The sequence below is a fragment of the Ursus maritimus genome, unplaced genomic scaffold, assembly GCF_017311325.1.
Source record: "Ursus maritimus isolate PB19 unplaced genomic scaffold, ASM1731132v1 scaffold_23, whole genome shotgun sequence".
Lineage (NCBI taxonomy): Eukaryota > Metazoa > Chordata > Mammalia > Carnivora > Ursidae > Ursus > Ursus maritimus.
Genome location: NW_024424786.1, coordinates 21,180,168 through 21,192,950, shown reverse-complemented (window position 1 = coordinate 21,192,950; position 12,783 = coordinate 21,180,168). Strand labels below are relative to the sequence as shown.

The 12,783-nt window shown below is 48.0% G+C and overlaps 1 protein-coding gene across 3 annotated transcripts in view; it reads left to right on the top strand.

The window, feature by feature from the left end:
* Positions 1-12,783, top strand: part of PAMR1 (peptidase domain containing associated with muscle regeneration 1) — a 71,396-nt gene that overhangs the window by 32,808 nt on the left and 25,805 nt on the right. For all 3 annotated transcript variants that reach the window (XM_008686801.2, XM_008686799.2, XM_008686800.2), the window contains 3 exons: positions 3,519-3,633; positions 8,128-8,345; positions 10,736-10,843. In XM_008686801.2, coding sequence (XP_008685023.1) covers positions 3,519-3,633; positions 8,128-8,345; positions 10,736-10,843 — 441 coding nt within the window. The remainder of the gene's footprint in view (positions 1-3,518; positions 3,634-8,127; positions 8,346-10,735; positions 10,844-12,783) is intronic.

Genomic DNA, 12,783 nt, shown 5'->3' with positions numbered 1-12,783 from the left:
GAGAGGTGCACTTAGTCTGCCCTGCATCCAGAGATGCATCTTGCCGAGAAGAGGCAAGAGTGGAAAGGGAGCTGAAGGAGCCCCTTGATGCGGGAAGGGAGTAGGGCTCCTTCCTCCTCTTCCCGGTGCCTAGATACCCTTCCCCCAAGCACATTTCTGAGAAGTGGCCTCTTTGTGTGTGGTTAGTTGGAACTTGTCCACCATCTTGGGGCCAATTGCTCCCATCCCCCCTGGAATGAGAAGGAGAACATCGTGAAGAACTGAGCTGTGGCACGTGCTTTGGAATCCTGGCTACTTCTGGAGGACAGCTCTGGGCCTGCAGGAACAAGTGGTCTAGCATCTCACATGGCCAGGGGCCAGCACCTGGATGGGAATGGTGCCCCTAACCGCTCCAGAGGCCACATGAGATCCTGGGTCTGGCTAAAGCTTGAATGGCTCTGCCAAGGACACCTGACAGGGATGGGCACCAGTACCCCCACCCCCACCCCTGGACACGAGGAGAGGTCCAGTTTCCCTGCTGTCAGAGACCAGTTTCCATTTGCAGGGAAACGGACTGGCAGCATTTGCGGCTGGTTCTAACTCGGCGTCCCTGCCGGAGGTTTGCAGTGGGAGCTGGGATTTAACACCTTGCAGGCTGGGAAGCTGCCAGTTCCCCAAGGGTGGAGGCTGTGCAGGAAGATTTCTTTTTTTGTCTCTCACACCCAAAGATCACTTCCGTAGCCAGCAGATGGGCGGATGGGGGCGATGGTGTGTGAGGTGTGCGGGAAGAAGGAACGTGCGCTTCAGAAAATGGGACCAGGAGGGGGGTAGGGGGGAGGGATTCCATGTATCTTTCCGGTGGAGTGCAAGAATCCTGCTGCTTAAAATGGTACAGGACAGGGCTGGGTCAGGAAGCCCCCAAGACGGTTGAACGTACCAGCCAAGACCCAGCATTGGTACTAGACAGATCCAAGTTCAAATCCCTGCTCTGTCACCAGCGAGCAAGGGTGAACATTTACTGATGTCTCTGCTAAGGACTTTCCACCCGTAATCTGATTCAAGCCTCACGAAATATAGGAAGTAGGTGTCCGCTTTATTCCATTTGACTCAGGTTTCCTGCTGTTCCTAGAGAGGAAGTAGCTTGCCCAAAGCCGCACAGCTGGTGCAGATGAAGCTGTGTCTCAAACCAAGGGCAGCGGGGCTCTGAAGTCTCCATTCTTAACCGGTGCTTTACAGTTAAAACAGTCACTTACAGTCTTTGGACCTCCCGGCCGTCTGGCCTCGAGGAAGTCACTAACTTCCTACATCCTTAGTGTCCCATCTCTGCGAAACGGGGAGATGAACGTTGTTGTCCTAGGTTTCTCGTGAGCATTCAATGAGAGGAGGTTTGTAAATCTTTGAGCCAGTGCCTGGCCTGTGATGATTTCGTCGTTCACTCATTCAGTAGCTATTTCTGGAGCACCTACTATGTGCCAGGTTCCATTCTAGGTGTACAAGCTAGAAAAGGTCCCAGCTCCTCTAAAGAGAGCATGCAAATAAGCTAGACAATTTCAATTAGTGGTATGTGTTATGGAGGAAAGAAAAATAGAGTAAGGACAGTCACTATAGAGACGTGAAGTTCCCCTGTAGCTGGGTGGCCAAGGGAGGCCTCTTTGAAGAAGGGGCAGTCGAACTTAATTCCCAAAGAAAGGAGATGTGGAAGAAGAGAAACCTTCCAGGGTAAGGGAACAGCAAGGGCACGGCCCAGAGGTGGGAACAGAAAGAAGACTGGTGTGGCTGGGGCCGTGTGAGGAGGGAGATGAGTGGGAGTGGAGACTGGGCAGAGGTTGGGTCTGTGCCCTCAATGAGGCAGGGCCATGAATGTCACAGAAAGGTGTTTGCATAGCGGGAAGCCTTTGTAGGGTTGAATCAAGAGACTAATGTGATCTGATTGATTTATTTAAGAGGTGGCTTTGGCTGCTGTGTGGAGAATCAAATATGGGGGAAATGGATGACAGAGAAAGATGGCAGAGACCAGGCAAGACGACAACCCCAGTGGCAAGTGGTGGATGGTGCTTCCCATTGGCGGACCAGGACGGCAGCAGTAAAAATCCGAATGAAGACAGGACTTGGGCAGCCCACCCAGCAGTGGTTTCCACAAAAGTAACAAGCCTCAGACCTCACAGCTTGTCAAAAGCAGAGTTTGCGCTCTTTTCCTAACATCGTAGAAAGATCACCACCATCATCCTGCTATGAAGCAGTAGCCACGGATATTAGTATTTTTCTTTTAAACGTGGAGGATTTAGACTTTTGGGGGGTTATTGGTTGTAACTGCATATCTAAACCTCATGAGGTCAGACTGGATTTCTGTACAGGGCAGGGTTAGGTAAACTTTTTCTGTGAAGGAGCAGATAGTAAATATTTTCATGGGTCAGAACCGTTCAACTCTGCCACGATAACTGGCGAGCAACCACGGACAAGGCATTAAAAATGGGCGTGGCTCTGCTGCAATAAAACTTCATGTACAGAACCAGGCAATGAGCCACGTTCAGCCCCTGGATTATAGTTTGACCGTGCTGGTAGGAGATATCCTTTATTTATATGACCCAGATAAGTTTTTTTCTATAAAACCAATTCAAGACGTGTCCTCCAAACCCTTTTGTAAAACTAGGGTGCCTCTTAGACACCTGCGCTTATCTTAGCACTAAGAAATATGCTGTAAGTTAGTGATGACTCAGTCCAGTAGTTTTCTTGAGGATTCTTTGGCGGTAACTTGGGGGAACTAAGGGGATAGTGAGGGTAGAGGGCTTTGGACCCCGGTACCTCAAAAAGGAGAACTTCTTGGATGCGTGTTTTTTTAATTAGTGGCTTTCAAAAGGATTTGTTTGGAAAAAAGGGTAAGGAGCTAGAAGAAAAAAAAAAATCCAGGAAACCAGTAATCCAGTCCAAATGGTTGGAGATCACATCCCCCTTCTGGTGTCATGCGTTACGGACACATTTATTACACAATTACGTATAGAACAAATTGACACATACATTTTCTAACTGGATGGAAAGGGGTCAGGAAAGAGCTGCTTTGGGGTCATTTGTGGGGTAGAGGATGTTTAGGGGACACAGACCAAGGGTCTTATGCAGTTTGAAGCTTCAGACAAAGACCACAGTATCTACTTTCAAAGCCTTTAGGGTGGAGTCAGCAGGTTGGCGTATGGCCATCTTGGAGGGGCAGGACGCCACAGTGGCTTGGACTTTACATGCAGACACAGGTTTGAATCTCTGCTCTGTTGACACTTAGTGCTAGACAAGCTGTTTCTTTAACTCTCTTATTATACATTTTCCCAGCTGGAAAACTGGAATGATATTACTTCCCTTTTCAAGCTGTTGGGTGGATTAAGTGAATTAACCTATGCAAATTGCCTAGCACATTGCCAGGTGCTTGAGAAAGTAATTTCCTTCTCCACTCTGTTCTCAGGGGTATGGGGTGAGCTCAAAGGCTCTCTGAGACCTTCTACCATCTCTTTCCTGTTGACTCCAATTTCCATGTCCCAATCTTCTCTTCCCAGGATGTGGCCAGGTTCTGCGAGCCTCAAAGGGTCAGATTTTGTTGGAGAGCTACCCCCTAAATTCTCACTGCGAATGGACCATTCATGCCAAACCTGGGTTCATCATCCAGCTAAGGTAAGGGGCTGGAGTCAGAATTAGGGAGTTTGGGGTTATCAGGAAACACAGTAAGAGGACTGAGGGCCCTGGATCCTAATGACCACAGGCTAACCATGAGCACTTTATTCTTAAAAGCAGGAAGTACGGGACGCCTGGGTGGCACCATTGGTTAAAGTGTCTGACTCTTGGTTTCGCCTCAGGTCTGATCTCAGGGTTGTGAGATGGAGCCCCACGTTGAGCTCCCTGCTCACTCAGTGCAGAGAGTCTGCTTGAATTTCTCTCTGTGCCCCTCCCCTGCTTGTGCTCACGCACTCGCACGTGCGTGCTCTCTCTCTCTCAAATAAATGGATATATCTTTTAAAAAAATGCAGGAAATGTACACTGGAGCCTTTCTTCTTTTTTTTTTCCTTCCTTCCTTCCTTCCTTCCTTCCTTCCTTCCTTCCTTCCTTCCTTCCCTTCCCTTCCCTTCCCTTCCCTTCCCCTCCCCTCCCCTCCCCCTCCCTCCCTCCCTCCCCTCCCCTCCCCTCCCTCCTCTCTCCCCTCCTCCCTTCCCTTCCCTTCCTTCCTTCCTTCCTTCCCTTCCCTTCCTTCCCTTCCCTTCCCTTCCCTTCCCTTCCCTTCCCTTCCCTTCCCTTTCCCCTCTTGGCGATTCCATGGGATAGGCCTGGTCAAAACTAGAGCCAATTACATGTTTGTCATTCACTGCCCTAGAATGGTGGAGGGGGGTGTGTTTAGGTAATTTTGACCCAAAGATAATGACAACAAAGCAAAATACTAATCTTTACCAATTCTTCCTATTCACCCAGTACTGGACTGGATTCTGCAGGAGGAAAGGGAAGAGATAAAAGGCACAGATCTAATCTTCAAGGAATTTGTACTCCAGATTGGGGTTTCTGTTCATCAGCTCCTTTCACTGATGTTCTCAGAAAACAACTACCACCCCATAACAAACAAACCCATTTTCTCCCTGGTGTGGAGGATAAGCCATTTCTTCTTATGGAGCTTTGGGGTCCTCATAAATATTTAATTTATGCTATGGTGCAAAAAGTACAGGCCCAGTTTTATTGTAACTCTAGATAAACAACACCAGAGAGTCCTGTTCTGTGAGAACTGTTCACTGCTGCATCCTAGTGCCCAGAACAACCGAAATGTCAACGTGCTGAGATGTCTGACGGTGCGGTACACACCACAGGAGCTTGAGAGATACTTGTTGCATGAACGAATGTTGAAAGAACTTCTCCCTGCCTCCAGTATATCTCCTCTCTCCTGGCAAATACCTCTCCTTTTCCTCTCTAGGGAAGCGGAGTGGCCCACTCACCTCTGGGATTTTTAGGGACATTGTCCACTTAGTTCTTTCCTTTCTACCCAGTAAGGAGGTTGGCAGTGATGGAAATCTCGAATATTCAGGGGCATAGGTTTTCAATAAGTATATTCTGGATGGATCAATGGAGGTTTCCACATTCCACCTGGATCCTCAGATGGCTCTCTCTCCTCCAGGCGGGGCAACATAAGGCCCTCTGCCTTGGAAAGATCCAGTAAAACAGGATCAATTCTCAATTCTCTTCACCAAAGCTGACCCTCAGTGGCTGGTATCCCCATTCCTTGAGGATCTGGGTTGGGAGTGAGGCTCATTAATTGGACTTTTCTAGAGGAAGGTTAGCATAAGGAACAACTGAGGGGCCACACTGTTCTGCTTAAGGGACTTCAGGTCGGGTCTGCCAGGGATGATAAGGGCAGGTGTTAAATGCCTCATATTATTATTATTATTATTATTATTATTAAATGGAGGAGCCTGATGTGGGGCTCGATCCCAGAATGCTGGGATCATGCCCTGAGCCGAAGGCAGACGCTTCACGACTGCGCCACCCAGGCGCCCCAAATGCCTCATATTATATCAGCCCCGCAGGGACCAGGCCAGTGGGCTCCTTATTCTTCAAGATCCAGGATGCAAAGGAAATCTCTCCCAAAACAAAAATCCAAAATGGTGGAGGGATTGGACAAGCACATCACATGCCTAGGAGAGGCCCCTAGGAAAGATTGGAAATATATAGATTTCTTTTCCTCCAGTCAAACCTGGACCTACTGGCCAGTGATGATGATGATGATGATGATAATAATAATAATAATAGAAACACTAATGCACATGTATAATGTTCAGAACAAAAACTGAGTTGTCATCCCTGGTGTACCCCCCCCCCACCCTGCTTTCTAGCACCACAGCCAGGACACCACAAAATCTATCTTCTTATCTGTAAAATAATCTCAAGTCCATCACTTCTGACTCTGATGCCATTATTCTCCTTTTATCACCATCATCTCTCACTTTGACTCTCTCATGGCCTCCTAACTGGCTCCCCTGTTTCCACTCTTGCCAACTCTTCTGTCTTCTCTCCTCCGTGACAAGAGTGATCCTTTAAAATCCTAAATCCAATCATTATTCTGTTGTTGAAACCTTCTAGCTCATTCCTATGAGGCTTGGAATAAAATCTAGACTCCTTACCATGCAGGATCTGACTCCTGCTTTCCTTGCTGACCTCAGTTCATACCACTCTCCCCTTTACGCTCCACCTTCCAGCATCCCTGACCTTCTTTCAGGTCCTCAACTATGCCAAACTCATTACTGCCACAGGGTCTTTGCACTTACAGAGTCCCCTGCCTGGACCTCTCTTCCCCATGACCTTCACATGGCTGGCTCTATTTTATCATGTAAACATCTGCCCAGATATCAAGTTCACAGAGAGGTCTTCCTTGACCACATGGTATAAAAAGCTTACCCTCCCCAGTCACTTTTTAATGCTCTTATCTGGCTTATTTTCTTCACAGGACTTAATACTCTATGAAATTACCTTGTTTTCTTGTTTCCTTACTTACTGTTTGTCCCCCAGATCAGAACTGCTCTCTCTGTTAGGGCTGGCACTAATTGGATGGATCTAGTTGGGTCACCACTGTGCTTTCAGCACCTAGAACAGCGCCTGCCACAGATACACAGAGCTGTTAAGTACATGAACCAATGAATGTACAAATAGAAATACAGCTTGCAGTATCTCATATTTTGGTTTCAGAAGAAAGCTGTGATCTCTGTTGGGTAGTGGCCTTGTCCCCGCTCCTTCGCTTTTCAGACAGAGATACTAAAGTCCAGAGAAAGAACAGATCCGTCAAGGCCCCCAGTGAGCTAGCAGTGGCATCTGGATGAGAAGTCAGGTCCTTAGATGTTAGACCACGTTTCACAGAGCATGACTAACGGGCCTTATACTCCCTTACAAAAGGTTTTATGATAAAAAATTTGTAAAATAAATACTAGTTATAAGGTGGCTTTTTAGGAAGACCTTTAAGTGTATTCAAAATATATTGATTGTCACTGTGGTCCTGTGTTCTCTGGCACTTGAACTTTTTACCGAAAGTGGTAGAAATAGGCCCTCGTCCCAGCATTTCAGGTGGCAGTTGTGAGCTCTTCTGTCTATTCTTACCTTTTCTCCAAAACTTGAGGGAGAAGATACAGATGTACATTCTGTGACCTTGATACCCAGGCATTCCCTTTGGAAATTATCTGAAAAGTAGCTTTTCCTCTCTTTGGGGATGCCTCCTATCCTGTCTCTTGGAATTGGAAGCTTGGGGTCATCTTCTGCTTTTTGGATCTGATGCAGTCAAGTATTTCCAAACCCAAAACCCTTTTAGGCAATCACAGATTTATCAGATCTCCCCCAGTTCTGAAATTCTGATATAATGCTACCTTTTCTACTCTTTGGGCTAAGAATTATGGCTACCCAGAAGATCATTGCCTTCTCATCCTCCCATCAAACAGAGGAATCTGCAGAGATTTTGTTCTTTTATTGATTTTGCAAGATAATGTGTTCTTTTTCCATCCTCCAATCATAAAGTTATACTATCGTATCCATTCAGCCATCTGTTCACCAATATTTGCTTGGCATCTCTGTATCCCAGGCACCGTGTTAGGCACTCTGCAAACAATGCTGGAAGAAGACAGCTGTTCTCTCCTACACTCAAGAAATTTACAGCTTAGTGGAGAAAATAGGCATGTACGCATGTGCCTGCACACACACACACTCAAAAAATCAAGACGCTAAAGAAGAGAAATTAAAATTTATATACCCATTATGAAGAGAACAGGGGATCGCTTTTAGAAAGAATTGTAAAGGAAACCTGTTTGAGGAGAGAACATTTCACGTGAGGCCTGAGGATAGGAAGGAACCAGCCATGCAGCCTGGGAGGAAAGTGCCCCTGGAAGAGAGGCCAGCATGTGCAGAGATGATCTGGATGGAATAGGGCCTCTCTCTGCCTGGGCACGTATGCACACATGCATCCAGCACACACATACATGCCCCTATGCTAAAAGAAATTCATCTGACCTCACACTGTCCAGGACCCTTTTTCTATCAGGCCAGTGGCACCGCTCTTCCGAGACCTGTTCATCATCTGGCCTTGAACTTGCTCAGGGATCACAGGAGGGTCCAGGGCCCACCTGTTTCCTGCCGCCCCCTCTCTACCCACAGGTTCGTCATGTTGAGCCTGGAATTCGACTACATGTGCCAGTACGACTACGTGGAGGTCCGCGACGGGGACAGCATCAACAGCCAGATCATCAGGCGCTTCTGCGGCAATGAGCGGCCAGCTCCCATCCGGAGCACGGGCTCTTCACTCCACATCCTCTTCCATTCCGATGGCTCCAAGAACTTCGATGGCTTCCATGCCATCTTTGAGGAGATCACAGGTAAAGACCATGGAGACAGAAGGAGCACTTTATGGCTGTGCTCCAGACAGAACTCTCCTTGCTGTGCTCCTCTCCTTCTTCCTGCTCAGCCTGATTCAAATCCACAGTGCTGGGTTCTTGGAAGCAACCTACACACTGAGCAGGAAGAAAGAGATGGCAAGGTGTTCAGAACTGTTCACCAGAAGCTTAGCTGGTTATTGCTGATGTCCTTGTACAGATGCTGGAGCAGAGGGAGGCCGGGTGGTTTGTCCAAGGTCACAAAGCAGTTGGTTGTACGGCTCACCCTGGGCGGGGGAGGTCTCTCATGGTTAACAGCATTAGCTTCGGAGCTCTGGCAGATGAAGCCATGTGACTGGGGTAAATTCTTCTACTTCTCTGGGCCTTAGTTTCCTAATCAGTGAATAAGGAAGAAAGCATAGATCCTGTTCCATTAAGAAGGTTCTGGGAGACGAAACAGATGAAGAGCTTAGCACAGTGTCTGGTACAAAGGACGTATTCAGTAGCTGCCCAACCACAGGTGTGCCCTGGGTCTCCCTCTGTCATCTGCAAAATAGACATTAAAAGTGTTTCACTCAGTGGGAAATGCCACTTACTTTGTGAGTGACTCTAAGCCTAAATTGAACTCCTGCCCTGTTCATATCAGGAAGTAGGATTGGATCATAATAAGCAAAACGTGCAATGCTAGGGATGGACCCTCAGTGCTCGTTGTTCTGAGACTGGACTGCATCCAGCTTTCCAAACCAAGCTCAGGCTTGAAGTTTTTTTTTTAAATACCCAATTAGGCATTGTAGTGGCATTTTGATCGCTATGGCTTCCTATGGAAGGTATGATACAAAAGCCTCAGGAAAGGCACTGGTGGCGGGTGGGGGGGGGTCATCCTTCGGCAGCCTTGTCCTTCCGGCAAGACTGGCAGACGCCCCCACCCCCCTGCCCTTCCCTTGGACTGTTCGCCTACTGCCTTCCAAGGATGTCCGCTGTGGGGCTCCTGGAGGCTGTGTTGTTGTGCTGTGGTCAGTCTGTGGCTGATCCTTGCCTTTGGTCATATAGGGCCAGCCAAGACTGGTCGGGTCACACTTGAGACAGGTGTGTGGGCGTCTTCATGGCAGTCAGCAGGGCTGGCTGTCAGGGAAGCCCGGGAGAAGCAGCAGTGGCTCGCTAGCCCGTGACCCTGGGACTGAGGGGAGGGGCAGGGGGGTCTCTTCCTCCTCGGAAGCGGGCTCCTCAACCCCCACCGGAGAACTTCGGGAAACGCTGGTCTGTGTTGTCAAGTAGACAGTAGCACTTCCGGTTCCTCAGACACCCTGTTTGTGTGCTTGTACTCAGTTTTCTCCCTCAGGCTAAGGTCACCTCCTGCACACCTGCGCAGCCAATCCCAGCCCTCAGGGTTTGTATCCCATTTGTCTTCCTCTGCTAGACCTTTTCTCTTGTTCCAATGGGTTGTGACTTTGGCTCAGTCAGTGCATCTTAGAACACTTTCTCCTCTTTCCTGACACTAAATCTAGTATGCTTCGGGCGATAGTCATCGTGTATTTTTTGCCAGAAAGCTCTGATTTGGTAAGCATAATGTCCGACTCCAGTGCTTCTCATGGGGCGAACACTCAGGACGGGCTTGTGGACCTGGGCCCGGTGGTATCTTTCCACATCATGTTAAATGAATGTGGGGCTAGTGGTTAGCTCGCAGACCACTGTTTCCCAAAGTGTTCTCTGTAGAAAAAGAGTCTTCTGTAAAGACACAGGTCCTGAGGTCAGATGAGCTTGGGAAGGCTAGACATTGTGTGCATTCTGAGAAATGTGCAGTGCGCATTAGAGTGTGGAATGTTCTGAGAAGTTCTACAGTAAAGAAATCTGGCTAGTTATCATTTACTACCAGCAGCGCTTCCCCACCATATTTGAGCCCACAACGCTTTCTTAGTTGAACACATCAGCATCTTGAGGGACTCATGTTTACAGAAAGCGTGTTAGGAAATGCTCAAGTTCATTTTCGGCAGTGTCGTGAAGATCTTCCAGTTCCTTTCCCTCTGTACCCAGGATGCTTTCTTGAAAAAAGATGATCGAAAGCTCCCGGAGGCTGCCTCCTTCCCGCGGAGTCCCTATGGGAGGGGTAAAGGCTTGCTTCTGTTCTAATGACATGGTGTACTTATTTTTGTTGGCTTTAGGCTTCTCAGACCATAGGAGCATACTTCTGGGGCCTTCGAAAATATCAAATAACATCAGATACGTACCTGTTTTAGGCATTCTCAAACAATAGTAGCAGGAATCCAAAAAAAGAAGTGAAAGTATTGTAAGAAGAAGACTTGAGTAGGCAAGCGAGGGTCTGGTCAAGGCCCCAGGCTTGAAGAAATTGACTCACCGCGCAGTGACACTGAGGGAAATTGCCTTTTCTCTTACAGCATGTTCCTCTTCGCCCTGTTTCCATGATGGCACTTGCCTCCTTGACAAAACCGGATCTTACAAATGTGCCTGCCTGGCAGGCTACACGGGGCAGCGCTGTGAAAATCGTGAGTATGCCTCTGGAGCGGGAGCTAGGGCGTCCGTGGGGCTGGCGTGGAGTTTGTTGTTTCTTGGTGTATAGGATGGTCTGTCCAGGGTGGCACATAATGTGGACAATCCCATCGAGTGGTTTTCGGGGCGGGGCAGCCTCTGACTCAGGATATCTGGAACCACCCAGGTCTTCCCGTTGACATTTACAGACCTCACCTGCTGCATATACCCCTCAAAAAGATATGCCTTTGGTGGCCTCAAATAATATTCAGAGCTCAAAAACATGGAAGAAGGGCCAACAGTAGAAAGCCACCATCATAGAGTCTCCTGTGGCTCTCGGTGTGAACTCTCTGTCTGGTAAGATCTGAAATTGGGGTCTGCCCCAGGGTAGCATCCATAGACTCCAGGATGTTTGCATGGTCTGGAGCCACTGGCATAGAGGAATTCAACACCGGGAGCAGAAGTCATTTCTCAGGGGTCTCTGGCAAACAAGCCTGTGTGTGACATGTGTCCTAACAGAAGTTTGAGACCAAAAACAGGTGTCATGAACTGCAACTATCAGCACGGAATGAGATGTGTGGAAGAATGCAAAGATTCTAAATTTGGGGGAAAAGGCAAAGGAGGACCGATAAGAGCCTAGGTGGGGTTTCCCCGCAGCAGACCCTGAGTGGCGAGTGTGGGTGCAGGTGATGTATTAGGACATGGTCCCAGAGAGGCGGGCAAGGGAGTGGGGAAGCCGGGCTGGGAAGGGAGGGAAGCCAAGCAAAGGTGTGATTTCAGGCAAAATCCAGCTTCAGTGGAATCTGGCACGTAAATTACATCTCCAAGCGGATCGTGGCTTTATAGCAAGGGGGGTGGGCTTTCATAGCACCCCCTACCACCAGCCATTGGCCAAGGGCTTCCCTGGGCAAGTAGGAGAACATGCCTGACTTTCTATGCATGTTCCAGTAGCCCTTGAATGGTCAAAGAGATCTCAGGTGCAGGCCATTGGAAGCAAAACAATGGAGACTGGGGGATGGGGAAGGCAAGGTGCCCACAGAAGCGGTGAAAAGGCATCTGAGCAGCGTCCGCTACAACCACTTGTAACACACGTACTCTGGGGTCATCCTGTAAGGGACCCTGGTCTGATAGCATTCTATAAAGTTTGTCCATTTGTCAATCAATTTCATGAGTTTTCCTTGTAAACAAGGCAGACAGAAGCCATGGGGTCAACAGCGTGTCCTCGAGTGTGTCACGGCATTCTGCCAAAAGCATCCCTTGCTTTGCCGTGGCGAGGCTGACCTGAGTGTGGTTATGCCGGCTGCTTAGAAAAAGATGTTCTGCTTCATGGTTCCTGCCTCGTTTGAACCTGCTGTGTTGTGTGCAAGGCAGAGAAGAGAAATGCTGCTTTCTCTTTGTTTTAAAAATGTGTGCATAGAGTGAACCTGGAATCTTGCCCATGGCAAATCCTGAGCTTTACCCTTTAAATTCAGAGGGAAAAAGATAAAGGGGGGGGGCTTAATATCTTGATGAGCTAACCGATTGCATAATACCTAGAACTTTGAAAAAGAAGGTGAAATTGGAGAGAAGTGAAATATCACCAAATAAGCCAAAGTGGTTTATGAAGCTGGGTCAAATCGGAGCAGGGGTGGGGATGGGGGGAGGGAGAGAAATTGACCAAAAGTTGTGACTAAAATATTAATGAGTTGCTTACAAGCCAAGCATTGTCTTTTCAGCATTGTCATTCTATCCAGAAAACAAAGCAAAGCAAAACAAACACATAGAATGAAAAAGAAGGTAAAATATGTCGTTATGAACTGATTCATAACTTGAGTGACAAACTGTCTCAGATCACTTCTGGTCTCAGAACACCAGCCTAGACGGACAAGAGAATTCTCTTTAGAAATGTCTCTTTGAAATGTCATTCAAAAACCTAAATTCCCATCGTATCTTGTAGTCATGACTGGGTGAAGGTGCT